This window comes from Pungitius pungitius, chromosome 9, assembly GCF_949316345.1.
Source record: "Pungitius pungitius chromosome 9, fPunPun2.1, whole genome shotgun sequence".
In the NCBI taxonomy this organism is placed as follows: domain Eukaryota; kingdom Metazoa; phylum Chordata; class Actinopteri; order Perciformes; family Gasterosteidae; genus Pungitius; species Pungitius pungitius.
In genome coordinates, this window is record NC_084908.1 from 17,856,561 (window position 1) to 17,883,557 (window position 26,997).

General features: G+C 46.6%; 3 protein-coding genes and 2 non-coding genes across 5 annotated transcripts; all 5 read left to right on the forward strand.

The window, feature by feature from the left end:
* The first annotated feature begins 18 nt into the window (after positions 1 to 18).
* On the forward strand, positions 19 to 6,839 carry eif3ba (eukaryotic translation initiation factor 3, subunit Ba). Its single transcript, XM_037472413.2, has 19 exons — positions 19 to 244; positions 1,702 to 1,894; positions 1,983 to 2,102; positions 2,191 to 2,248; positions 2,368 to 2,496; positions 2,589 to 2,746; positions 3,008 to 3,139; positions 3,222 to 3,288; positions 3,374 to 3,420; positions 3,511 to 3,721; positions 3,811 to 3,883; positions 3,968 to 4,090; positions 4,201 to 4,279; positions 4,506 to 4,644; positions 4,742 to 4,867; positions 5,105 to 5,182; positions 5,531 to 5,639; positions 5,734 to 5,846; positions 6,277 to 6,839. The coding sequence occupies exons 1-18, from the start codon at positions 145 to 147 to the stop codon at positions 5,832 to 5,834; spliced, it is 2,043 nt and encodes a 680-aa protein (XP_037328310.1). The 5' UTR covers positions 19 to 144; the 3' UTR covers positions 5,835 to 5,846; positions 6,277 to 6,839.
* On the forward strand, positions 4,328 to 4,410 carry LOC119218681 (small nucleolar RNA SNORD60). The gene has a single exon (XR_005120408.2). It is a non-coding gene; the product is annotated as a small nucleolar RNA SNORD60 (small nucleolar RNA).
* On the forward strand, positions 4,933 to 5,021 carry LOC119218687 (small nucleolar RNA SNORD60). Its single transcript, XR_005120414.2, has one exon. It is a non-coding gene; the product is annotated as a small nucleolar RNA SNORD60 (small nucleolar RNA).
* Positions 6,840 to 8,876: 2,037 nt separating the features above from the next.
* Positions 8,877 to 14,864, forward strand: LOC119218567 (carbohydrate sulfotransferase 12-like). Its single transcript, XM_037473094.2, has 6 exons — positions 8,877 to 9,011; positions 11,633 to 12,237; positions 12,379 to 12,521; positions 13,673 to 13,801; positions 13,948 to 14,140; positions 14,229 to 14,864. Exons 2-6 carry the CDS (start codon positions 11,746 to 11,748, stop codon positions 14,499 to 14,501), a joined length of 1,230 nt encoding a protein of 409 aa, XP_037328991.2. The 5' UTR covers positions 8,877 to 9,011; positions 11,633 to 11,745; the 3' UTR covers positions 14,502 to 14,864.
* A 917-nt stretch (positions 14,865 to 15,781) lies between these two features.
* On the forward strand, positions 15,782 to 25,611 carry ern2 (endoplasmic reticulum to nucleus signaling 2). Its single transcript, XM_037471127.2, has 24 exons — positions 15,782 to 16,111; positions 16,621 to 16,738; positions 16,839 to 16,872; positions 17,042 to 17,114; positions 17,202 to 17,274; positions 17,400 to 17,522; positions 17,789 to 17,890; positions 18,586 to 18,645; positions 18,719 to 18,935; positions 19,063 to 19,141; positions 19,319 to 19,469; positions 19,901 to 20,037; positions 20,118 to 20,306; positions 20,846 to 20,990; positions 21,231 to 21,335; positions 21,438 to 21,528; positions 21,642 to 21,831; positions 22,461 to 22,557; positions 22,676 to 22,875; positions 23,554 to 23,701; positions 23,828 to 23,955; positions 24,050 to 24,173; positions 24,248 to 24,315; positions 24,406 to 25,611. Exons 1-24 carry the CDS (start codon positions 16,019 to 16,021, stop codon positions 24,592 to 24,594), a joined length of 2,934 nt encoding a protein of 977 aa, XP_037327024.2. The 5' UTR covers positions 15,782 to 16,018; the 3' UTR covers positions 24,595 to 25,611.
* Positions 25,612 to 26,997: the final 1,386 nt, after the last annotated feature.

The following is a 26,997-nucleotide window of genomic DNA, read 5'->3' on the forward strand; positions in this document are numbered from 1 at the left end:
CTGGTTCCGGTGTCACGTTTCCGTCGAATCGTCCATTTTCACAAAATCGCACATGGTGCCGCACCGGTTGAGGACCGTCAGCCTCTTAATTTTTGGGATTCTTGCTCCGTAGTTGCGAGCAATCCGTCTCGTAGTACCTGATAAATGCAAGATACGGTGGATATGGTGGACGATCCCGATTATGACGAGGAGGAACCCTCCTTCAGCGACCCGGAGGACTTCGAGGATGACATCGAGGACGAGGGTGAGCGGCAGCAGGAAACACCCCGGCTTTCTGGCCTTTTGCTAACCGTTAGCTACTAGCCGTGCTATCGCAATTATATGTCGTACGAATGCTACAAAGCTAGTTAAGTTAATTCCCGTGTCACCCGAATTAGAATGTTTAATCCGTGAAAATATATTACCGGGTGTATGACCGATAACGTTTACGTTACGTCCTCATTTTCCTTTTTAACGACTCTCGGGTTTAATTACCCGGCTACTAAAGCCTCACCCACACCGTGGCCTTGTCGCTGTCATATTGTCAATTTAAACAGTGGCGACGACGGCTAATAAAAAAAAAAAAATCACTTTACAATAACCGTCTGAATTAATATTTAAGACCACGGTCGTTACTGTGAAGCCGTTGGTCTGTGTTTTGTCACGAAGCAGCTGGCAAACGACGCTAGTTTTCACACCAGATGAGCGTCCATGCTAACGCAGGGCGGAGGTGCACAATGCCGCTCATGCCTGCACAGAACATCAAATTACCCGTCGAGTAATTCGTTCCCCTAGTTTGCTGAAAGAGTCGTACAACTTGGACATATTTAATTTCCGTTCGTACTGTTTTCGCGGAGGTGTTGGTTCCGTTTAATTATGTTAATTCTGGTGCTGTTGAATGACGTTATCTAGGAGTAGCTTTTAATATAATGCCCACCACACTCATTAAATAGTGAAGGCTGAACATTAGAAAAACCTAACTGGAATAATTACATTCATAGCACTACAAACCCCCAAATTAACAATACAGTTGGATCTCTATTATATGCATTAGTTTATGACAGGTGCACCTGTTTAATTGACATCAGAGTATAGAGCACTTTTTGCATAAAGTGTATAATTTAGTGTTATTTTCATAGTGAACCATCTTTTAATATCCTCTTTCAACCATATATACATATCAGAAGAACAAGAAAGTGCAGTTTCATCATATTAGTAGATTTAGAACTTGTTATAGATAAGAGCCATTAGAAGTACAATTTAAGTGCGACATTGGTTCGTGTTTTTAGTCCAGGTGTAGTCTGAAAGGTGTGTCTCTAGTTTGCGGTCCTGATGTCGTCAGAGAGCTCATTCCACAATTCAGGAGCCAGGACAGAAAAGAGTCGTTATCTCGTGAGAAATGTTTGACTCGTATGCATCCTGTTGGCCAAGTGATTGAGGCTGATATTACTTACTTTTTTATAATATATAAATATAATACTTTTTTTAATTCCCTAATTCAATTGCATGGATCTTCTAATTTACCTTCCCATTCTACTGTCTGAAGAATAAAACCGCTGACGATCATTTAAACAATCTGAGAAAATTAAGACGACAGTTTCATTGCTCTTTGGTTTGAAAAGGTTTAACCCACCCAGATCAGATAAGTGACTAACGTTAATGTGCCCTCCCCAATCTTCCTGCCCCTTCTTCCCTCCCCCCCCCCCTCCCTCTGCGATTCAGAGCTCCTCGATGACATCCTGAGGGAGAAGCCCCAGGAGGCTGACGGCATAGACTCGGTGGTGGTGGTGGACAATGTCCCTCAGGTGGGCCCCGAGCGTTTGGAGAAGCTCAAGAACGTCATACACAAGATCTTCTCCAAGTTTGGCAAGATCAACACTGAGTTCTACCCAGAGGCTGATGGCTTGACCAAAGGGTATGAGATCTGCTCCATACGCTGCTATGGAATCTGACTAGCTTAGTTGTGGGACATAAGATGTTAAACAAACCCATGTCTGGTGCAGGTATATCTTCCTGGAGTACGGCGGTCCCAGCCAGGCCCTTGAGGCGGTAAAGAACGCGGATGGATACAAACTGGACAAACAGCATACGTTCCGAGTCAACCTCTTCACCGACTTTGACAAGTAAGTGTTCAGTGTCGGATAAGAGATGCCGCGAATGGGACGGCACATGTATGCGCTGTGCATTCATTCTGTTTGCTTATTCCGCCAGGTACATGAACATCAGTGATGAGTGGGAAACCCCAGAGAAGCAGCCGTTTAAAGACTTTGTGAGTATTTTATTTATGTTAATAATTATAAGTATTTTTATGAAATGGGCTTTTGTTATTCTTAAATTTAGCAGAAGTGGGAGTTTTTTGGCCCCAGTATAATCCTCTTGTCTGTTTAGGGAAATATGCGCCATTGGATTGAGGACACAGACTGTCGTGACCAGTACAGTGTGATCTACGAAGCTGGAGAGAGGACCGCCATTTATGACAACGATGCTAAGGAGCCAATTGTATCAGAGGAGAGAGCTGTACGTAGTGTTAATAGTGGTTGTAATGAATGTCATTTCACATTACTGGACGCTTTGCACATTAATACATTTTCATTTTTTAACTTGTGCAGCGCTGGACGGAGACGTATGTGCGCTGGTCTCCTAAAGGCACCTACCTGGCCACCTTCCACCAACGGGGCATTGCATTGTGGGGCGGTGAGAAGTTCAAGCAGATTCAGAGGTTCAGCCATCAAGGCGTGTCCCTCATTGACTTCTCACCATGTGAGAGGTAATCATTATTGCTGTTAAGCACCAGTAATTGACACTATTTTAAGGTCAGACTATAGTCTGCCAATGTGATGTGAACCTTTTCAATGAATTAGGCATTTCCCAATCAATCCATTTTTGGTCTTAATCTTACTACTCGTACTTTGAGTTTAAGAAATATATAACTTGAAACCCTAAAGAAAATATAACAAACCCATTTATCCAAAAACTGGAATTCTTGGTTTCGAACTTTGATGTTAATGTATGTTGTGGCATCTTCCAGGTACGTGGTGACCTTCAGTCCACTGATGGACACAAAGGAGGACCCACAGGCCATCATCATCTGGGACATTCTGACCGGACACAAGAAGAGAGGTTTCCACTGCGAGAGCTCTGCACACTGGCCCATATTCAAGTCAGTTATCCCCTCTTATCGTGGAACTCTAACTCTCCTGCTGTGATTTGAATGTATTTTAATCGAGGCTATTGGTTCCCAGGTGGAGCCACGATGGAAAGTTCTTTGCCAGGATGACAACGGACACGCTGAGCATCTATGAGGCTCCTGTAAGTACAAACAAAACTACATTTAGTTGCATGTGTTTAGTGGGCAGCTCACCCTTTTCACCATTTTGTCTTCTCTCCTTTTTAGTCAATGGGCCTGCTTGACAAGAAGAGTCTCAAGATTTCCGGGATCAAGTAAGAGATGTTGCCTTTATTTGTTTCTTGTAATGGTGTGCTTAAAATTGTGACGTATTGACAATAATCTGTATCTGTGTCAATCTACAGGGACTTCTCATGGTCCCCCGGTGACAACATCATAGCATTCTGGGTACCCGAGGACAAAGACATCCCGGCCAGAGTGACTCTGATGCAGATGCCTACCCGACAGGAGATCCGCGTCCGAAACCTCTTCAATGTGGTCGACTGCAAACTGCACTGGCAGAGAAATGGAGACTACCTGTGTGTGAAAGTAGACAGGACGCCCAAAGGAACACAGGTGACGAGAACGAGGCCGATACAGATCAGACCTGACCGTAAAGAAATAGAAAGAGAATGCTCAGTTTACTTTTCTTTTTTCTTTTTAAGGGCGTCGTCACCAACTTTGAAATCTTTCGCATGAGAGAGAAGCAGGTTCCTGTCGATGTGGTGGAGATGAAGGGTAAGAACAACTAACCGTTCTTTTTTTCATTCTTTCCCAAGAGAAAGGCCAATCCTGATGAGTTTGTGTGTCTTGTCTCTGCAGAAGGCATCATTGCGTTTGCATGGGAACCCAACGGCAGCAAGTTTGCTGTCCTCCACGGGGAGTCTCCCCGGATCAACGTCTCCTTCTACCATGTCAAAAACAATGGCAAGATTGAGCTCTCAAGTGAGTGGATCAGACCAATGTGCCAACTTTCTTACTGGCTCTAGGTTGCGCAGAGCAGCACACGCGCTGATCCTCCACTAACAGGGACACGCAAACCTCTTTTCCTCCAGAGACGTTTGACAAGCAGCAGGCCAACAGCATCTTCTGGAGCCCCCAGGGACAGTTTTTGGTGCTGGCTGGACTCAGGAGGTCAGTGTTGTGTGTGTGCGTGTGCACGCTGTTTCTATACCAACAAGAAGCCACTGATGACAAAGCAATGACTTTTCTGACACCTCGTATGAGAGCAAAGCTCCTGTGATTCTAATTCTGATCTGAGGCTCACGCTGTCGCATATTTTACGATGGTTTTGACGGCGTCACATGCGTGTGTGTGTGTGTGTGTGTGTATAATTTGGTGTTCTCCTGTGCGTGTTCAGCATGAATGGAGCTCTGGCCTTTGTGGACACGTCCGACTGCACCATGATGAACATAGCGGAACACTACATGGCCTCTGATGTGGAGTGGGACCCGACCGGCCGCTACCTCGTCACCTCCGTCTCCTGGTGGAGCCACAAGGTGCGTTCCCCCTCTGGGCCAACATTGTAGCAAAGAACTGACCTTGCATTAACTTACTTCCACCATTTTTTTTCCTTCTTTTTTTTTGTTGTTATAGGTGGACAATGCATACTGGCTGTGGACCTTCCAGGGCCGTCTGCTCCAGAAGAACAACAAGGACCGCTTCTGTCAGCTCCTCTGGAGACCCAGACCTCCTACCCTGCTCAACGGAGAAGAGATCAAGGTACCATTACGTCTTTATTATACACCATATGCGTACAGGATCTGTTTGTGTGTGTGTGTGTGTGGAGCCAGTGATGACAAACCTAAATACATTTTCTGACACCTCGTATGAGAGCTGCATTGTGGCTCCTGATTCTAACTCTGATCTGAGGCTCACTCCTACAACCTCCCACCGTGATCTTGTTTTGGGGCTGTGGAGCCACCCTTTTCACAGTAAATATCCATCTTCCTCCTGCAGACGATCAAGAAGGATCTTAAGAAGTACTCCAAGATCTTTGAGCAGAAGGATCGTCTGAGCCAGTCGAAGGCTTCTAAGGTTTGACATGTCCATTTCTCTAACGCGCTCTTCACATCTAAAGCTGAATCTTCTGGTAGTTAGGCGGGATGTCCTCATGGCTATCGGTATTTTCTGATCCCTCTTCAACTAGTTGATGGTAACAAGCAGTAGAATCTAGGTGTGTGTTCAAGAATATCAAATTGTGATTCCTCAATCTTTGTTTCTCATGAAGAGATTTAAAGGCCCTCAAGATCTCCACGTATCTCCATGCATACTTGCAGCTTCCCTACTACACAACAACGAATAATGTATCGATAAACGCCGCACATACACAACTTGGAACCTTATTCTGTTGTATGATACTGAATGCTTTGTGTGTTTGAGTAGGAGCTGGTGGACAAGCGCAGGTCCATGATGGATGATTACCGTAGCTACAGGGAGAAGGCACAGCAGATCCATCTGGAACAGAAGAGCTTGCGCCTCGAGCTCAGAGGAGGTGGGACCTTTTTTCCTGGTTTGCCCCCCCCCCCCCCCCCCATAGTCTTTATTTTACCATGAGTATATCACTGACTTGTGTGTCTGTCATTCAGGAGTGGACTCTGATGAGCTGGACAGCAATGTGGAAGACTGGGAGGAGGAGACCATTGAGTTTTTTATCAACGAAGAAATCATTCCCCTTGGAGATCTGTAGTCCACTTCGCAGGTAACCCTCCTTAGACAAGTGTGTCCAACACACAGCTAAAGACCCGGCGATATGAAGAATGTATTCACCCACAATCCTGTATCTGTTAAATCTCAAAATAATCTCATCAGATCATTTTAGCATAAAATCTGTCTTTTCTCTGTTTAGTCTGTAGTCCTACGTTTACTAAATTAATCGAGTCAAATGAGATTCTGGGCAACCAGCTAAAGACGCTTCAACTTCTCTCACTTAAATAAGAATCTGAAACAACTTGTCATTACTTTTGGATATTTTCCTTCCTGTGTGCTTCAGTTTTTGAGATGAAAATACTTTTAAAATGCAGATGACTATTTGTTTAATGGAAACCTGACTCATCTATTTGAAGCACTTACTCTGTATTTTCCCCTCGGTCCCGGTTGTGTTTGTTCAAAGTTCATTCTCTTTCTCTCAGGCAATCCGTTTTTGTGTGGAAGGAGGAGAGAGGAACTGCGTCATTGATTGGAGGACGACGACCACACTGTGAATTTTAGGGTTCAAGAACCTTAACATTCATATTTAGTGACATCATCAGAGCACAGCTTGCACATCAGCAGCCACATCCGGAGACAAGAGAGGATACTTTGTATTTAATATTTTCTCTTTGTCTCACAGCATCCTTTTTTTTTTTTTTTTTTTTAATTTTTGTGGAACTTGGTATTTAGTTATACTGCCTCCTTTTTTTTCTATTCACCAACCGGAGTAAGTGGCCCACTAATCTCAGCCCCGCCTCTCATCGGACCTTCTTTTTCCCAGGGTTTGTGTTATGAACTAGCCTCACCGTGCAAGTGTGTTATCACAGGTTAGCACAGGGTGCCATGCCAGTGGGGAGTTGCGGGGTTGTGAAAGTGGCCTTTGTAGGAGATGTGCTGATGTGGCGCTATAGTGGCTTGTATCCTCCTCCTTTCAGATTACGCTTTCACACAGGGAGTGAGTGCGCAGTGGGAATAACTTTAAATAAACATTCAAACACAATGCTACCTGACTGTGTCTCCGTGTTTGGCTCTTTGTTGGAGAGAGTACCGTCTGTTCTCTGGTCCCTTCAGTGACACAAAGATATTTTAAAAGGTTTTAAATTGTGTCAACCAGAGATTGGAGCGTTTTACTGATCATTTTGTTTGTACAAAACAGTGAATTTAATATGAATCAAATTGACAGATTTCAATGATGGATATTTATTAGCAGAACCTTGTGTACAGTTCTGATGACTCATGATCTAGTGAGAATTCAATGCATCTGACATTAACAGGAGGTTAATCTTTTTAGACTAAATTAATGCATCTCTTAACCACTTTTATCTTCGTAAGCCGTGAAATTTTAATACCATCTATGCCAGTAACGTAATTAATACCCCTCACTGTATCGTGGTTGGTTGACTTGCCCCTTGTATCTGCTCTGCATGTTGTGGTTGTGTAAGATTGATGTAGCCCAGCTCACAGGTTCCTCACCCCCCCCCCCCCCCCCCCCCCCCCCCTGTCATTGAGCAGAAAGTCCTCATGCATTCATCGAGTCGTCCCCACCGCCCATCACTGGTCATTTGAACCCGCTTGTGAAAAGTAAGATCGTACGGTATCATTTCTTTAGGATGGAATCAATAACCTGCAAAGACTTTGACCAACGTCCATAATTACAGTGCCGTTGTGGGCTCTATATTCAACATTTTGCCTCTCAGTTTTCAGCACAAACCGGTTCTGCAGCACAGAGAACAGTCGGTTCTTTATGTGTCCGGCACCGTTTGGCTCCATCGGTGAATCCTTCACTGAGATGAGCCAGTGTCGCTCCGCTCGTTATGTTGACTCTACGCAGCAGAGATATTTTACCTCATTAACCTAAACACCTGATGTGTGCACAGATGGTCTGTTTGAGGATTTGAGATACTTTGTGCACTACTGGTTGGATTAATATTATAGGCCTTGTAATGCATAATAAGCATAAAATATCATTTTTGTTAACAACTAGAAGATTAACAAATCATAGCTGAATAGGCCTATAATGAAAATGCTTCACTAAAGTGTGTCATAATTATATTAAATTACAGTTGGCTGCAGTATCATGTGTAATACAAACATTGATCCACATGCTCCTCTGTGAGGAGGGTCAAACAAACCGAATCAACGCCTTCACTGAAAGGCCGTGCTTTATTTTCGTTGCTAAGTAACAGGATGCTTGTGGTCTCAAGGCTGCAGAGCCGCCCGGTCCTTTTAATGTGGAGGCAGCAGCCGGTTATTGTGATGCTATAAATACTCATTAAGAGACTGCTCTGCATTCAAACATGGATGACACCCTGTTTAGGCTTCCAAGACTGACACAATAACAATAATTACATTTAAAAAGATAGCAGCTACACTGAGGTGCCAGAAGAATACGAACACCTGTCTGGCAAATATAGCTTATATAACTTTATTAAGAATGTACTTTATGGTGGTTTGTTGGACGGTTTTTAACTGTAAATTGTTTTCAATATTTTGTATATCAATTTTTACCAAGAGCAAAATAAATAAATAAAACCCCTTAATGCATGCAGCCATATTCAAAGCACTCAGTTATTCGGTATTTTGTTAGCCCCAAATATATAAAATAAAATGTGTTAAAGAATGTGTTGCTAAATTCCAATAATTAATTACTAAATACAAATGCTGTGTACATAACCTCAGGGCTAAATTCATTACTGCAAAGTAAAAAATATAAAAATAAAAGATAAATGGTTATTTGGACTTCCATGTAATATTGATTTAGTATCATCTGAAATCTCATCATTTAGATTCACTCTTTTACAGCTCAATCGTTGGATATCATATGACTGAACATTTGTACAACGCATAACTTTCCATCTGCAGGATCTATTTTTTTTTTTTACCGTGGGCGTGTGCAGGTTTACGGTTTCACTGCCCAAATCCGGTCGGCACGTGTGGTAGTGATGCGTGTAAAACGGGAGTGTGCGTGTATGTGTGTGTGTGCGCGCGCGCGCGTGCGTGCGTGTGCGTGCGGGAGGGAGGGAGGAGCAGGTATCGCGAGACGTCGCCCGAGTAACGTGAGGAGCGTGGACAGCCACAGTCCCCGTCGTGCCCGCACCGGTCTCATCCCCGGACTGACGGACGGACGGGGAGAGGTGTGGGGCGACCGACCGGCACCATGGAGCTCATCTGCCGGGTAAGAATAAACCGGGGTTCCGCTCATTCGTGCGTGTTTCGGTTCTTATGTTCCCCTCAGACCGACGTGTTCAGACTGGCTGAATTGTTGCGGTGATGCTCCCGGTATGTGAAAGGGGCTTAAAGCGAACGGGACCTCAGAGGGAGCTCGATGGGGGTCTGTTTTTTTTTGGGGGGGGGGTCCAATGTCGTCTGCTGCTGCGTGTGGGGTAAAGGGAAGGTGTCCGTTTGCATGGGAGCGGGTCCCTGTCCGCATCGGCCGGTGAAAGGGCGCATTGTGACCTGCTGCATAAATGAAGCCGGTTGTCTGGATTGAGAGGAATATGCTAAATATAATAAATATAAACTCTAATGTACGGAGTAAAAAAACAAGCAACCTATATACAAAAAACCTAAAGTACAAGTACAAACGTCAATGAGTCTCACGGACACTGTTTAAATGTGTGTTTTTTTGGGGCGCACGTGCGCGCGTGTGCGCAGTGTTTTGATTGCTCAGAATAGGTCTCTGCGGTCAACGTGGAGCTCAGATGTTTAAAACCAAGAGGAAGGACGAAGAAAAAGAAGAAAAAACAACAACCTCCCCCCCCCCCCCCCCACGCAAGCCGTAGGACTTTCTTCTTTGCTTTCTCACTGTCTGCCCCCCCCCCCCCCCACACACACACACACACCTTACAGGAGGCTCAATTTTTCCACTGTTTTCCCCCCAGCAGCAGATGTTTCTGCGGGTCAGACAATAAAGGTGAGGGGGGCCTGGGGGGGGGGGGGGGGGGTGGATGGGGTACACCCTCCAGCAGGATCCGGAGCAGCCTCCACCCCCACGGCCCCGTTTGTTCACATCTCTGTGACAGCCTCGCGCCCCGCGGGAGGAGCCGCAGGTTCCCACGGCCCCCCTGGTCAGAGCCGTTTATAGCACATATGCTTTAATAACAATGTTCCGTTTAAGATTTGGACTTTAACATGGAAAAACAATTATGGGATGCATTTTTTGCTTTCCCAAGAAGAAGAGAGATATTGAGAAAATAGTCCACCTCAATGTATAGAATTCTCATATTATACAGAGACTTTGAAAAAGAAAATGCCTATTTCTGTTGTAAAGTCAAGATGAGTCTTTAAGGATGCTCTTCCCACCAAGCGATTGTATTAATTGTGACTTGTCCTTTTTATAATGCAATAGAAAGTCTTATTATTTTTGCATTAGATTTAAAGAATAATGGAACAATAACTTATGACTATCATATGATTGAACTAACTTTGCTTGGTATGAACCCTCATGTATTAAGTCCCCCCATACTCAATACCTCAATATTTACAAGTCATTTTGCTTTATTAATATATTATTTATTAATATATGATCCTTTCCCATGTTCATTAAGCACCTTTCACATGATATATGAGGACTCCAGACAACATTGTTCATATATGTCTGGTGGTTTCTGGTTGGTCTCGTTAGCGTTCTGCACAGCCTGCAGATTAGAAGCCTCACAAGATACAAAGCCTGAATGGTTGTTTTGTCAGATCCCCCCGTCTGTGTTCGACTCGTCTGCCGCGGTCCCCTGGAGGGCATATTTGCAGGATATAATCTTTTTTCGTGCAATGTAATTTGTTCCGTCGTGATTGTTGTTGGCTTTAACCGAACCAGTGAACCCGAGTTAATCAGAAGTGCTGCTTGCTGTTGCCTTGGTAACCAGGCAGCTCATGCAATGTTGCATTGTGCATTATCTTCTGTGTGTACACAAACAGAACATGAACGGTTGGATCCTGGAACAAAATGATTGCTCTTCAGAAGGGGATAAGAGGAGCTGAAAATGTTGACATTCTTGAATGTTAACTAAGAACCTCATTTAGTCTGGCTGTTTTCTCATTTCTTCTTCATTCATTTCAATTAATTATTTAATTTTGTTTGCTCAACATTTTACTGTTGATCATTATGATTTATCCAATTCATGACAATGCACTACTGTCAACATCTTAAGTTTGTTCTATCGCTTTTATTTGATTTGTTCAAAATGTTAATCTGTTAAAGTTTGATCAATTGAGCATGACACTTTTTAGGTTATTGGACTTATGTACAAAACCTTTAACCTATTAAAGACGGACATAACTGCATTTTTTATGGCTATTTACAACATTAATAGCTCTTAATAATGTGTTTTGTGTGACTGTGGACAGATTTTGTGCAAGATGCAATCATAAAACTTTTTTTTTGCTGTGTAGTTGCCATCAAAATAAAGTCTGAGTTCAAAGGTGGGTGTGGTCTAAGCAAGGGTATAGGAAGTAAGGTATTAGGAAGTGGGGAAAGAAGCCAGTTAAAACCCCAAGCAGCTCTCCAAATGTCATGTGACATTATTTATAAGGGTTTGTCTAATGTGCGAAAAGAGTCATATTCCTCTCTGAAATGTAGTAGAAGTAGCAAGTAGCAGAGTGCTGATTGAGCACTTTAGTACAAACGGTAGCTAAGCCCCAGTGTGCGTTTTGTGAGATAAACTACTTATTAATTGATCTGATATCACACAGTTCCCTTCTCTAATTTCCAATTATTGCATTTCATAATCACCGTGTAGTTGCAACCATGATTTTGCTCGTAAATGAGGAACTCAAACCTTCTTTTCCTGTTTCTCTCAGCTGCACCTTGCAAGCCGGAAGCGTGCACTTCCGCGATAAATGGCCACCATGGAGCTGAGATAACCGCTTCCTCTTTTCCCCACCAATCACGGCTCTGGACCGAGTGCATAACCATGGGAACGTGGCGCGGCCTGCGGGTGGCGTTCGCCCTGGGCTCTCTGTTGATGATCCTGCTGATCATCGTCTACTGGGACGACGTCGGGGGCTTCAACCTCCACCCGCTGCAGGAGCCCAGGCGCGGGTCGCCTCGCCCCCGGCCCACCGCCGGAGCCCCGGTCGGCTCCCCCCCCTCCTCCTTCCCCGTCGTCCCCACCGCTGCTCCCAGTGCGACGCCGGCGCTTGAGGAGAGAGGCGGAGCGGCCGAGGCGCACACAGGGCGCGGGGGGAGGGCAAGACAAGTAGAGAGGACGGAGGAAACGAGGGGTGATGCTGAGGGCGATAGGGAACAGGAGGCGAGGAAGCAGAGGATAATGGACGTGTGTTCGGGGCAGGACGCTGTGGAATTCCCCGGAAGGACTCGGGCATTCGAGCAGATCCCAAACAGGGAACTGGATCACCTGATAGTGGATGATACTCACCAGATTATCTACTGCTACGTCCCCAAGGTACCCTTTGCGTTTATGTGTGTGTGTGTGTATTTGTGAGATTGGTGAGAAAGGTGTGAGAAAAATGGAAAGGAATACAAAAAAAATGTCAGTTCTTCGTTCCTCGTGACATGTCTTCCCCGTTGTGTGACCTCCGTCCAGGTGGCGTGCACCAACTGGAAGCGAGTGATGGTGGTCCTGTCCCAGTCTCTGATCTCGCCGTCCTCGGGGAAACCGTACACTGACCCGGAGGCTGTGCCTCCTGACCTCGTGCACAACTCCTCTCTGCACCTCACTTTTGCCAAGTATGACCCCCCCCTCCCCCCTCCCCACACACACACACATACACACAATAACATACTCACAAAGAGTACTTATTTCGAGTAGAATTGATGAGAACTGTTTTCACGTTACCCATTGAATTCATGTTTTATATTCATTGTTAGTGCCTTGGTGAAGCCAGAAATGCAATATCCTATAATGTAAAGTATGTATATATTTTTAAAAAATCAGCAGCAGTCTGAGAAGACAGATGCTTTGCATTTCTCAGCTTTTATCAGCATTTGAGCAAAATACTCAGTTGATGAACATCAGTAAGCAAGAGGCATCAAGGGGCAAATCTCTAAGGACAATCAATACTCTGTCCACTATCTCCCTTTTCAAAGGATAAGTGCACTCTATGTTGTATTTAGTACATCTGCACCATATGCCACGAGACATTGGTCTTTCGAAAACGACGTTCAGATGGATTTTGCAGGAAAAGGCACTTTAAAAAAAAAGATGACAAGTAGCCTCCACATACCATACGTCTGTGCTTAGAAAGCAAACCCCCACTATAATTTATTTTAACGACCCAGTAAAAGTTCCACATGGAAAACAGAGAGACTGAAAAATGTATCAGAACGAGACTGTAATACCAAAGGAACCACGCGCTCCTCCTCCTCCTCCTCCTCCTCCTCCTCCTCCTCACGGGGACAACAGAGGGAAACTGCAATGAAGGAAAACTACAGAATCTCTGCACGATTTTTCTCTTTAGCAAGTCTGTCTCCTTTTTACAGAGGCGTTAATTAATAAAAAGGCACAAGGCGTTCCTTCTTTTGGAGGAGTTATTTACCGAGTTGTCACTTGGAAGAGGAGGTTGGAAAAGACGGGTGTGGGGGGGGGGTGTGGGGGGGTTGATACTGCAGCACAGACAGACCTTTCTTCGACCCTTGGGAGCTTGTCTGCATTCGGATGAATATCTGAACATGTGTTTTCTCCATCCGCACTGATATAAGAGACATTCTTCCCCCCCCTCCCCCCCCCGAACTGATCAGGCTTTGTTTTTCGTGTCATTTAATGGCCAAATGTTGTTCATTTAAAACAGCTCCAGCCCAAAAAAGCACTTCCCTCTCCACCGACCGACGGTCTGCTCTCATGGCGTTGGTGTGCCGTTTTTTTTTTTGTCTCTTGCCAGGTTTTGGCGCCATTACGGTTCTCTGTCCCGCCACCTGATGGCACTCAAGCTCCAGCACTACACCAAGTTTCTGTTTGTGCGAGACCCGTTTGTGCGTCTCATCTCGGCCTTCAGGAACAAATTTGGAAGGTGCGTGTCTGTGCGTGTCTGTGTCTGTGTGTGTGTGTGTGTGTGTGTGTGTGTGAATTGGATGAGAGATCAAAGTGTCAAAGGGGCTTCGCTGTTGATCCCAGCCCCATCGTTGAATTTGTACGCGCTTGGGTTTGTTTTTTAAGGCCCAACGAGGACTTCTACAAGCAGTTCGGCTCCGTCATGCTGCGGCGCTTCGGCAACGCGTCCGGCGGCCTGCCGGAGACGGCGGCCGAGGCCTTTGCGGCGGGGATCAAGCCGACGTTCCGGCAGTTCATCGCCTACCTGCTGGACCCCGAGACCGAGAGCGAGAGCGTCTTCAACGAACACTGGCGGCAGGTATTTGTCCCCGCGCGTGAGGTCGCTCCATCCCCCCCCCCGTCACATCCCGTGAATAATTGAAGGACGCCGTCTTGCCGCGTTTCAGGTGTACCGCCTGTGCCACCCGTGCCAGGTGAAGTATGACTTCGTTGGACGACTGGAGACCCTGGAAACAGACGCGCAGCGCCTGCTGAGGCTCCTGGAGGTGGACGGCCTGCTGCGCTTCCCGTCGGGGGCCCGGAACCGCACCGCGGCCAGCTGGGAGAGAGACTGGTTCGCCCAGATCCCCGAGACCATGAGGAGGGAACTGTACGAGCTGTACGAGCCGGACTTCGAGATGTTCGGGTATCCAAAACCGGACGGCACGCTCCACCAGTAGACGGCGGCGAGCCAGAGGGCTGTGTGCACAGAGCCCACGCACCCCCCCCCCCCCCCCCCCCCGCCAGACCACCTGCCCCCGAGCCGGGCGGAGGCCTTTGAAGACCCGTCTGTGTTGCTGTTGGTCTAATTGGCTTCGTGGCACACCTCGAATGACGGAAGTGCCTGCCAGTGTAGTTGCACTTTTGGCATCTTTTCATACGAGCTGCGTTACCCCAGGCTGTTGTCCCCCATGTAAAGGCACTTTGGATAGTATTTTGTTATTAGTATTTTGGTAAATGGGGAAAAGGGACTATAGCCGTGGACTGACATCTCTGTGAAGGGAAATATGATGCAGAGAAATAAAGTCGTCTTGTTCATGTGACTTTATTTGTATTGTTTCTGTGGAAGAAAAATGTGGATCTTTTACTTAATTCGCAATACCACAATGTGAAATGTTTAATTGCAAACAAGGTCTGTTTTATAGTCCCCGGTAGGTGTGAAGGACCTTTTTAAGTAACTCAACGCTTTGAGACTTTTTTACTTTTAATTAAAAGTTAAACCAACTTTTGGTTTTTAAAAAATGTGGGTATTAAACAGGAATTGAGGGTCTAATGAAAATATTCTACTTTTATATTATTGGTATAATGATGCAGCATTTTAGAAGCTTGACCCATAATTTAGACACAATAATATCCTCTACTGTTTTCCTTTTGTATCATCCAAAGTTCTTTCTATCGGTATACTCAATGCAAGTAGTGCAGTGCAGTGCAGTAAAAGAAGGTCACAGTAGTATTTTTACCATACGGTACTCAAGTTTCAACATTGACGGTACTTATGCTAAATGTCCCCTTACAGAGTACAACATGATTATCAAATATACTATGGAAAGTAGGAAGATGAAAATGTACAAATCACCTAAATAATTGTGCCTTATAAATATTGAATAGTTTAGTTGAAATGCTCAAGTACCTCAAATGTGTACTTAAGCACAGTACTTGTAGTACCCGTACTTGCTTGGTTCCACTATTGCAGTAGGGGCTGTATAGTGAGAGTCACCCAGGAACAATCACGCCCTCCACTACTTTCTATTGCACAAAAAGCCGCTGTTGTTGCGTTGTCTACTGTGCCGCTGTCTCTTTCCACGTGTTCCAGCCGCTTCCACGGCCCCGCCCCTCCTGTCCCACGACTCTCCTCCCATTGGCCGAGCCTCCTGTCACCGGCCAGAGGGGAGGGGTTGGACTCCGCCCCCCAAATCGCCGCTTGACAGTTCCCCCCCCCCCCCCCGCCCCATGACGTCACCGGTTCCGTCCCAACACGGAAACGTGTCGAGCGGCCGCGCTGCTGTCATTATGGACTTAAAGCGCCACCGCTTAACTCAACTTACACCGTATTTTTGTTGCGGGGGGGGAAACGTTTTGCAAAGTTTAACGGCCGCTGCGAAGCGACTCTGTGACGGATGGACGCTGGAAATGGAGAGAGAGTTCGACCTCTGTTTGTTAGTTGAATAGCCTTCGCTGCTGCTCCGTCCGTTCAGTCATGAAACAAAGAGTCCTGGGGGTCACGGGGTCTCCGGCCCGTCTGCTGCTGCTGTCTCTCCTCCTGCTGTCCTGGGGAGGCCAGCTGTTCCAGGTATAGACTTGTGGATGTTGTGTTGTTGTTGTTGTTGTTGTTGGTCAAACCGATCGGGGAGCTGCGCCTTCTGTGTCTATTTCAGGCTCGAGTGAAGATGCCATGATATGATGATATGACGTTTAGTTCAAATCGCCTGAAGAAAGTTAATACTTTCTCCCCGCGTGGGGGTGTGTGCGTGTGCGCGCGCGCGTGCGTGTTTGCGTGCGCGTCCATTGAGCGCCTTCTTGACTGTGTTTGCAATGGTGTGCGCGTGCCACACAGCGGCCACCCGGGTAAATATGGGAGTGGTGAGCACACAAGTTTCTTGGAGTTTGGTATATGTGTTGGGAGGAGGTGATGGGTGAGGAGGTGGGGGGGGAGGTGGGGGGGGGGGGGAGGAACATCCTGCTCGAGGAGGAACACAGTGTAAACTGCGGGAGCGGAGCTTCGACCTTTGACCCCCTGAGCTGACAGCCGGGCCTTAAAGTTTCTCCCTCTCTCTTCTCCCCCCCCCCCACCCCCGGCAGGTTGGAGGGGTCCGACCCGTCACCCTCCCCGAGTCCCTCCTGTTCGTCTCCACCCTGGACGGCAGTCTGCACGCCGTCTCCAAACAGTCAGGAGACATCAAGTGGACCCTGAGAGAAGGTTCACGCGCACACACACACACACACACACACACACGTCATTACTGTTTCCTGTATTTAGAATCGTCTTCTGAAATGTGCCTCTTTTATGTTTCTTTCAGACCCCATTATTCAAGTACCTGTGTACCTCACAGAGTGAGTAACTCCTCCGACTACTCGTATACATTCAAAAGTATTGAATTCATCCATGTAAAAAGAAAGCATTGGAAGAAGGATTGGTGCTAAAAGAGGCACAAGTATTGAAATATTTCACATAATCACTGGACTGTTCTATGAATGTTGCTTTTTTTTTTTTTTTTTACAGGCCAGGTTTTCTCCCAGACCCCAATGATGGCAGTTTGTACGTCCTGGGCGGCAAACACAAGGAGGGCCTGATGGTAAACAATGCAGCGTGTGTGTGTGTGTCTGTTTGTGTGCGTCTGTTCTCCCCATGTGACCCACCGTTGTCTGGCATGTACCCGCAGAAACTGCCCTTCACCATCCCAGACCTGGTTCAGTCGGCTCCCTGCAGGAGCTCCGATGGTATCCTCTACACAGGTGAGACAGTGTCTGGGTGTTTATTGGCCTGTTTTTGAGACAGAGATGAATGAAATGAGACATTTCATTTATACTTGCTGTTTGTTAATATTTGTATGTGTGTGTGTGTGTGTGTGTGTGTGAAGGTAAAAAGCAGGATGTGTGGTTTGTGGTGGATCCTGAGACGGGCGAGAAGCAAACCAGTTTAACCACCTCCTCCTCCGAATCCATCTGCCCCAACGCTCCTCTGCTCTACATTGGACGCACAGGTGCGTCACGCTCACAGACACGAAGGATACACACACACACACACACACACACACATATGAAAGGACAATCCAAAGTCATAGACTTCACAACAGTAAACATATGTGGTACTCGGTTGTCAAGGCGATGCCAATGATTGCAACACATTGTCTTGAAAGCTGTTCCTCCTCTTAGTTGATGGTGGTGGAGAATCCTGTGAGGTGGGGGGGTGAGGGGGGGAACTGCTGGTCTTTGTTGAACTTTGAGCCTTTCTGTTGTTTCCTTCTAGAATACATGATCACCATGTTTGACACCAAGACGCAGGAGCTGCGCTGGAACGCCACGTACAATGATTACTCTGCTCCACCTTACGATGACAAACAGGACTACAGTACGTCTACCACGCACACACACCTGCACACACACACACACACACACACATACACCTGCGCACACATTCAGTTATGGCGGCTTGTGTAGATGTATTACTTCAATGTCAATAGGAGCTGATGACACACTTGGAGGACCTACTTTGTAAAAAGCAACTGGAACAAAACAAATATTTAGGTATCGGTGTGTAAAGGGGGAATTACAGCAGTGCCGTGTGGACTCTCTTCACTCATAGTCACTTCAATGAATATGTATTGTTTTAATCTCGCGTCTATCGGACTTTTCCCTATACGGAATTCAGAGAATCGATGATGCTCACCTCGGTTTGAGTTGTTATCGGAGCCGCTCTGTTCTTCGTCCTGGCCGTGCACGTATTTTAGTGCACGTGAGCTACTTTTTGAATGTGCTGTTTGCATTTTTTTGTGTTTTTCTCAACCGTCTAATTTAACTTTAGATGTCCGCCCAGAAGAGAGCAAAACATTTTTAAAAATCTGTCAAAAGACTTTAGTGAAACACATCATGAAGTTAGTTGTCTGTCTCCAAAAACTCTTCTCAAAATAACCCAACATCTGGAACAAGCATTTCATAATGGTCTATAGTGTGTGTTCATGACTAAACAAGGACGTGTGAAATCTCTGGAAAAGAACTCAAAGGTTGTTTGATTCCAATCTGCCCAAAACTCACCTGCCCCTCCAGAGATGGCCCACCTGGTGTCCAGCGGGGATGGTCTCGTTGTGACAGTTGACAGAGAGACAGGTAGGTGGAGGTGTGTGGCTTTTACTCTTGTAGGACCCTTTTGTCGTGTCGTGACGCTCTTCTTGTCCCCCAGGTGACGTCCTGTGGAGTCAGAACTACGGCTCGCCCGTCGTCGGGGTCTACCTGTACTCCGGCGACTCGCTGAGACACGCGCCTCACCTGTCCCTCGCCATGGAAACGCTGCGATTCCTCACCTTCTCCTCCGCCGGCGAACAGGAAGACGCGCACTCCACCTTGAAGTGGAGCTACCAGTTTGTGAAAGAGCAAGCCAGCGCTCAGGCACAACTCGTGTAAGACACGTGGTCGGAGTGCGAATTATTAACGTGGCAATCATCCAATCACTTATTTTTAGTCGGTTCACTTGATTAAAATGTGTACGAATCCTGATAAATGACCTGACTTTGTTCCCTCTTTAAGACCCACTCTCTACGTAGGAAAATTGGACTCCCACCTCTACGCCTCCACCTCCCTCGTCCATCACGGAGTCTCGTTAGTGGTGAGTTTAATCAAATTTAACTGTGTTCACACACGTTTTAGTTTCCTTATTGATCCCAGTCATGCATCGGCGCTGACGTCATGAGTCGTGACAGTGATGATCAGATCAGGTGCGTCGGACGCCGAGGGCTCCTCTCTTCGCTGAACATTTGCCGTTTTGTTCTTGTTGCCATGGCAGCCGCGGGGACTGACCTTGGCTCGAATCGAGGGTCCGGTCACGGCGGGAGTGACGGTCAGTGAGCGAGGGGAGTGCGAGATCACACCGCTCACCGATGTGCGCTATCCGGCAGGAAGTACAAACAGCCGGAAAAACCACTGGTTGCTAATAGGTAAACACACACACACACACACGCACACACACGCACACACACTGGATGTCATGCAGTAGCAATGAAAACCCTTTGACAGCTCAGTGACTTGTGTCCAATTAAGAAATTCTATGTAGTTCACAAGTTAGTTCCCTGGTGTCCTAAATCCACAACAAACTGTGAATTGGAAGTAGGTCCTTATCTATTATTTATCTAAGAGATAAAGGTGTTTAACAATATTGACAAAGGGGCCAGCCGTAGAGTTTTACTGGCCAACACCAACCACAGGAGGTTGGTTTTCTGGTTTAATTTTAGCCCAGGTTTTTTTTTTATTTTTTTAGGTGATTCTTGCTCCTTCCTTTCAGAATGTCTGCATATAGAGACAGGACCAGAAAACACGATTGATGATTGATCCAGATTCCCGTTTGTGGTGTGTTTTTTTGTTTGTTTAGGTCATCACGAGCTCCCCCCGGTGGCGCACACCACCATGCTGAGGGATTTCCCAGCCGGCCTGCAGCGTTCCGGAGAGGCGGTCATCCCCCCTCGACCTTCCTCCGCTTCGCCCGCCTCCTACTACCATCAGCGCTACGTGAGTCACCCCTTCTTTCATGTCACCCGCCCACCACGGCGGAATGACGCCCGCTTTCGTAAAACGTCTCCAACTGACAGGTCGAGGCGGTTGCCGGTAGCCGTAGCGACGGCAGCGCCGACGGCGGAGGGGTCGACGGGAGGTCGGCGGGCGAGGCCCAGAGGCCGGCCGCCGTGCTGCCGGTCTATTTGACCCAGGACCGCCTGACGCTGGCGGTTCTGACGCTGCTGCTGGGCGGGTGGCTGGCCTTCGCGATCACGTACCCCGTGGTGAGTCTGTGTCTCGTGTGTGTCTCGTGTGCTCGTTTTTTTTAGCTCTTTGTGAGGTTCCCACTACCTTCAGGGAGGCACGGGGCCTTCGTGGGCGCATATGGCTTTCTAGCGGGACGTTCCTTTAAATGGTCTGAAACTATTACATTGTTCAGGTTGTTCATGGGGTGGGGACACTGCAAAATATGCAGCAATGCACCAGAAGAAGAAAGAGGGCATTTAGTACATGTGTTATGCTTGAAGGATTCAGATTAGTTCTTTTTAGTGTGTTTCAATAAATGTAAACATAACTTTAAAAAAAAGAAATCTAAAATATTTGTATGAAGCAATCATTTTTAGAGGTCAATCACATCAGTATTTGTAAATTCATTCTTGGATCAAATGACCTAACTACTAAAATAATTATGGGATTATTCCCTCAAATGTGGGTTCAATCTCTTTATTGACGGCTCTGTAAAAGAGAGTTTTATCACCGTACAAATGTCTCTCAAAGAGGAGCGACCTCTGAAGCTTCACGCGACGTTCCTCTGTTCCTCCAGCGCGCCGCTCATCAGCTGAAGGCTCAGAGGCAGCTGGAGGAGGCCTTTGAGTCTCGTCTCCAGCGCATGCAGACCAACATGCAGACGGTGGCCTCGGCCCCTTCAGACCCCGCGGCGCTTTCTACCGACACGAACCTCTCGTGCGGTGAGTGACTAATAAAATAAGTCTTTTATTCACCACAGGTTCCACTTCAAGGATTATACACTTTTTCCTTTTGATTGCACGAGGTTTATTCAAATGTAACGCGTGGAAGCAGCTGGTTTTCTCTCAAAAGCCCCTACACAGCTTGAATATTTCACACACACCCTTTTTAAAAAAATAAAATAACTTGGGTCGATAAAAAAGACGGAATCATCCTGCTGGTCTTGACTTTTCTGCATCCAGACTCTCCGCCTCCCTCTGCCGACCCGCCTCCTGGTCCTCCCACTCAGAGCGGCAGCATCCCAGATGGGGATCGAAACGGCACAGCTGGACACCAACCCGCAGCAGGTAACGTCTTAACATCAAAAAAATGTATTTCCTTCCCGTGCCGCAGCAATAAAATGAAAATGAATGATCCTGCTTCCTCATTCGTGCCTCCTCGTCTCTCAGGAGGAAACAGCGAGGAGGTGCAAGTGGGCAAAATCTCCTTCACGCCGTCTCAGGTGCTCGGACACGGCACGGCGGGGACATTTGTCTTCAGGTACACTATTTGTGTTTTATTGTGTTGTGTTTGTGTTTACCAACAACCCACTTCACTTCTTATACAAACTGTTGTGGTGCACTTAAAGTTGTTTTTTGGTTTTTTTTTTTAAGGGGTCATTTCGATGGGCGGCACGTAGCGGTGAAGCGAATACTGCCGGAGTGTTTCGAGGTGGCGGAGCGCGAGGTGCAGCTCCTCCGAGAGTCGGACACCCACCCCAACGTCATCCGCTACTACTGCACGGAGAGAGACCGCCTCTTCACGTACATCGCCATCGAGCTGTGCGCCGCCACCCTGCAGCAGGTGAGCCCTGCAGGGACCTGGTCACTTCCTGTCCTTTTTTCAAACAGAGTCCCTTTGCGAGTCCCTCGAGAAGCCACACAGGTGCTTTTAGATCATTTGACCAAAATGCCCTCCTCTAAGGACTGTGGGGCCGTGAAGCCTCCCGAAATAACCCCCCCCCTCACAACCACGTTAGTTTCAGTCGTTTTTTTGTAGATCTTCTTTACTGATTTGTTCAACATGTTTAAGTAATGAGTTCCACTGACTGGAGGCTATTTAAATGACTTTTTCCGTTGATTTGTTTTTGGCAAGGAAGTAGAAGAGGGCCCGAGGGGACTTTTCTAGATTATTATGCATTAGACCCGTCTGCACAAGTTGTTCTGCAATGAAGGCTGCTGCTTCAACGCCTGTGATTGCATTTCTAGCGAACATCAAAAACCACGACATGCTGCGGAGCATCTTTGCCAACGTTTTAACGAGCAGTGAAGGAAGCTAGTCTAGTGTTTCTATTTAGTGTGAGCAAGTCGCTCCACCTTAAACCCTCTAATCAGGCTGAGTGACCAAAGACCCCCCCCGTGTGGGGGGGGGGGGGGGGTCACGGGTTCTAATAACAATCCTAACATGTGTCCCTGCATGTCGATTCTCTGCAGTACGTTGAGGATCCGTCTTGCTTTCCTGAGCTGAATCCTATAACTCTGCTGGGACAGACCATGTGTGGCCTCTCACACCTCCACTCACTCAACATAGGTCTGATACGCACCCACATAGAGATTCCACAAGATCTCCCCCCCCCCCCGATCTGTCCTCTTTCTCTCTAAAAATCCATTTTTCTTCTTGGCTTTCCATCGTCTGTCCCTGTTCTCAGTCCATCGTGACCTGAAGCCTAGAAACATTCTCCTCTCCGGTCCCGGTGCGCTGGGTCGGGTCCGAGCCCTCATCTCCGACTTCGGACTCTGTAAGAAGATCCCAGAGGGCCGGAGCAGCTTCTCTCTGCGGTCCGGGATCCCGGGAACGGACGGGTGGATTGCTCCCGAAGTACTGCGAGACACTCCCGGCAACAAACCGGTAACGTGCACCCACCTTGTACTTTACTATCTTTTACTTTAATATACGGTCCATACTTTATAGCACTAGTGGGTCGCGGGCCTCTGCATGGGAAAATAAACATTTGAATTAAAAAAAAAATAATTCACAAAAAAATTCCTCCTGTGACTTTATTTTGAAGGGACTTTTTTAATGCAGCGGAGTGTTATTTTTTTGCTGGCTCGTCTGTGTTTTCAGCAGCGTGTGCCGGGTTGGGTCAAACCATTCTGATATGGTGGAGACATTGCGTTTTTAGGATAATTAAACATCCTGAATATAAAATATAAAATTCAGCTTATGAACCTGATTTTGAATGCATTTGAGAAGTTGAGAATGGTCCTCGATTTGGGTCGCGGCTTGTCATTAAGGGCTGATGGTGGGTCCCGGAGTCAGAACCAGTTGAGAACCACTGCTTTATATGGAGCTTGAGGTTCTTTGATGCGGATGTGACGACCCAGCATTTGAAGTAGCAATGCTAATTTCAATATTTTATTTTCAAAACGCCATTAAAAAAAATAATTCAAACATTTTTTTTTAATGTAAACAATTTCAAACCAACGCCGGATTGAGGAACTGTGACGTAAGTGACACGTTTGTAGTCTGTATTTTTTAGGGACAAGTTGTGTTTACTTTGTGATCCGTTGTTTCCCCTCCTGTCAGACGGCCGCGGTGGACGTCTTCTCGGCGGGCTGCGTGTTCTACTTCGTGGTCAGCAGGGGGCAGCACCCCTTTGGTGACCCATTAAGACGGCAGGTCAACATCCTGTCGGGGGAATATTGCCTCTCGCATTTTATGGAGGATGTGCACGGTGAGAGCGCCCCCCCCCCCCCCCCCCCCCCTCCTCCCCCCCGGTGCTTTACCACCCACACAAAGCCGGGTGGTTTGCATGCAATTTCCAGACATTACAACTGAAAAAGTCTCGCCCTCAAACCAGATGACGTCATAGCGCGGGATCTGATCGAGCAGATGATCGGCGCGGAGGCGGAGGCGCGGCCCTCCACCGCCTGTGTGCTCAAGCATCCGTTCTTCTGGAGCCCCGAGAAGCAGCTGCTCTTTTTCCAGGTGGGTTGACTTCCGCGTTTGATGTGCACAAGTTAAAGCGGGCCACCGGGGGGCGCGCATTCAACGAGGTCGATTGTGTTGCGTTCTGGCGCAGGACGTGAGCGACCGCATAGAGAAGGAGCCGGCCGACAGTCCCATCGTGGTCAGACTGGAGACGGCGGGCAGAGCGGTGGTCCGAACCAACTGGAGGATGCACATCTCCGTGCCTCTGCAGACAGGTACGCGCATCGCATCGCAAAAGTGTAGAAAAATATGCAATCGATTTGCCCTTAATATCTCGTGCGCGTTGCAGACCTGAGGCGGTTCAGGACGTACAAGGGGAACTCTGTCAGAGACCTGCTGCGCGCCATGAGGAATAAGGTGAGCACGCTCACTTTCGTTGTTTCGTTGCACGCACGTTTGGCGGCCCGCGCTCTGACACGCGCGCGCGTGTGTTAACACGTTTCACAGAAGCACCACTACCACGAGTTGCCTCCGGAGGTGCAGGAGACCCTCGGCGAGCTGCCCGACGGCTTCGTCTTCTACTTCACCTCCCGGTTCCCGCGGTTGCTGATGCACACGCACGCCGCCGTGCACATCTGCTCCCACGAGAGGCCGTTTCACCCCTACTATCTACCCCTCCAACGCCAAATAGCGTGACCCCTGACCAGTACGCGACTATATACGCCTATGCACACTTTCATGTGAGCAACAGACAGTGCCCCCTTTATTGCTTTTGTAAAGCCTGCACTGTTTTTGGGTACAGTGCTGTGAAAATGTTTTTATATGGCTTGGGTTATTTTATAGATGCATTTAATTTTTCTGCAGCTGTTGATCAAAAAAACGGTTCTAAGGTTAAATTAGAAAGCTCTCCTCCACTAAAGCTGCGTACCTATGTTTTTAAACCACATTTTAACGTATGACCCCCCCCCCTCAGAGCTTTTGTATTTATTAAAATGCATTAATTTATCTGTGTGTTTTCCCCTAAACTACCACTGTAGAAACAGGGACCTGCTCCCATTAGTTTCAGGTGATTACACACCAATGATAACATGGTTATCACTATTTTATTCCATTTCTGATAACAGAGCTCCCCAAAAAAAGTCCAGATGAGACAGCACCACATACACATTGCGCACTTTGTCACAGCACTGTAGGCAACACACATACACACACACACACACACACACACACACTGGACAGCAGTGTTTTTTTTTTATAAAAGATGAAGCGTGAGTTGAACTGTTTACTGCTCTGCTGGAAGTGCCGAAGACGCCACAACCTTTGCTTGGCTGTTTGTTTTCACGTGTTTGATGTGTGTGTGTGTGTGTGTCGGGCGGCGATCGCTACGCTCAGTGGTGCAGAATGTGCCGAGCTTTGCATGAAGTGTAACAGTACTGTAACAGACCCCGCGGTTTGCCCATTTCATTTGTATTTAAAGACGTTTTCACCACTCCCGAGTGTCCGCGTTGCTTCGGCTTCTCAAACTGACACGAAATGCTGTCAGAGATCCGTGAAGCATCTCCCTGCAACTCCCGGAAGGAGTTTTTCTCTTTCTTTTTCTTTTTTTTTTCATTGGTCTGCAGTAGAATGAATGATGAAGAATCACAACTTTTGTACTTTTTTGTGAATGAGTGAATTAAACTGATGCTTTGGGTGTGCCAAAGAACTATTGGATCAAGTGTCGATGGCGGTTTGTCAACATACTGAAGAAAATAAACCGTAAGACACTCATTTTCGTCCTAGTTTACAGAGAAATGGGTTAATTTGACATGAAAGACGCCTTTATTTGGGGGAAAATGTAGCGTCTCAACATCGAGGTGACACTCCTATAGGCGCTGATACATTATTCTCAGTCAGCTTTGAACGTGGGTCTTTTCTTGCTGCTGCAACCAGTTGGAAAAACCCACAAAACACAATAACTAATAATAAAAACGGTTGTTTGTTCCATATTTGGTCATGAACATTTGAAATTAAAGAATATTTATGAAAATGCACTTTTAAAAATCAACTTATCCTCTACTGTAGAAGGAAAAGCTTGATTAGTAGAGCAGAATTTGAATATTTTCCCCCTCTATGAGAGCTTTTTTTTTCATTTTAATTTAACCAGGCGAGACGTTAATAGCAAATCTTTATCCACATTGAAGGCCCAGCTTTTAATCTGAACCACATTAGATGAAATATTCATTATGTCAAATCAACATAAATATATGAAATCACAATACTAATTCCAAAGCAGATGTTGGCAAGACCCTTTTTCGCAGCACTCGGGTGTCTTGAGCCACGTTGCAGGTGAGCTGCGATAAGATTGACTTGGATTGATTTAAAAGTGATATTTTACAGTGGTCTACCGCAACTAGGAGACCGATTTAAGCGCTAATCTTCGAAAATGTGTCGCATGCTGGTCCCACCGATCGGATGGAAGAGAGAAAACGCTCGTGCTGTTAACAATAATGGTGTTCGCTTGTCATTGAAATGATGCATTAATAACGATGCACTCCGAGACATTAATTACGCTACGTGAGACTTGACATTTGAAATCTTTTTTTTTCTACCGACGCCATAACGTGTCAAGTGTCAGTGAGTGTACTCGCCCTCCTGCCGTGCAGATGCCAAAGCCCTAACAGCTGGGTTTCTTTATACATTTCACACATTCAAAATCCTCATATTCACAGTGAAGAATTCCTGCTTTTCAGCTTAACCGTAAACGAGTCTGACTCGGGGTGACAGGTCACCTGAGGAAAGTATATTTAGGCAGCGATAATGTGTAAATTTCAACTAACTTGTTCAACCTGCAGGAGTAAATTACTCCAACACGTCGTGTTATTGGATTTTAACTTCTCTACAGGTGACGCTCTCCCGATGCATTTGCTATTTAATTTCAGGTCTTGCTTTCAAAACTAATACAAAAGTTTCTAAAAAAAAAATTAAAAAAAAGAGAAAAGAAAAGCAAGCATTACACCAGCAGAGGGAGGCCTTTGCCCTCCTTGTGGACCGTGACAGTTTGAGGGGGTTTAAATGTTCACAACCGTTTTTTACGTAAGCTCAATTGAAGTGTTGTCA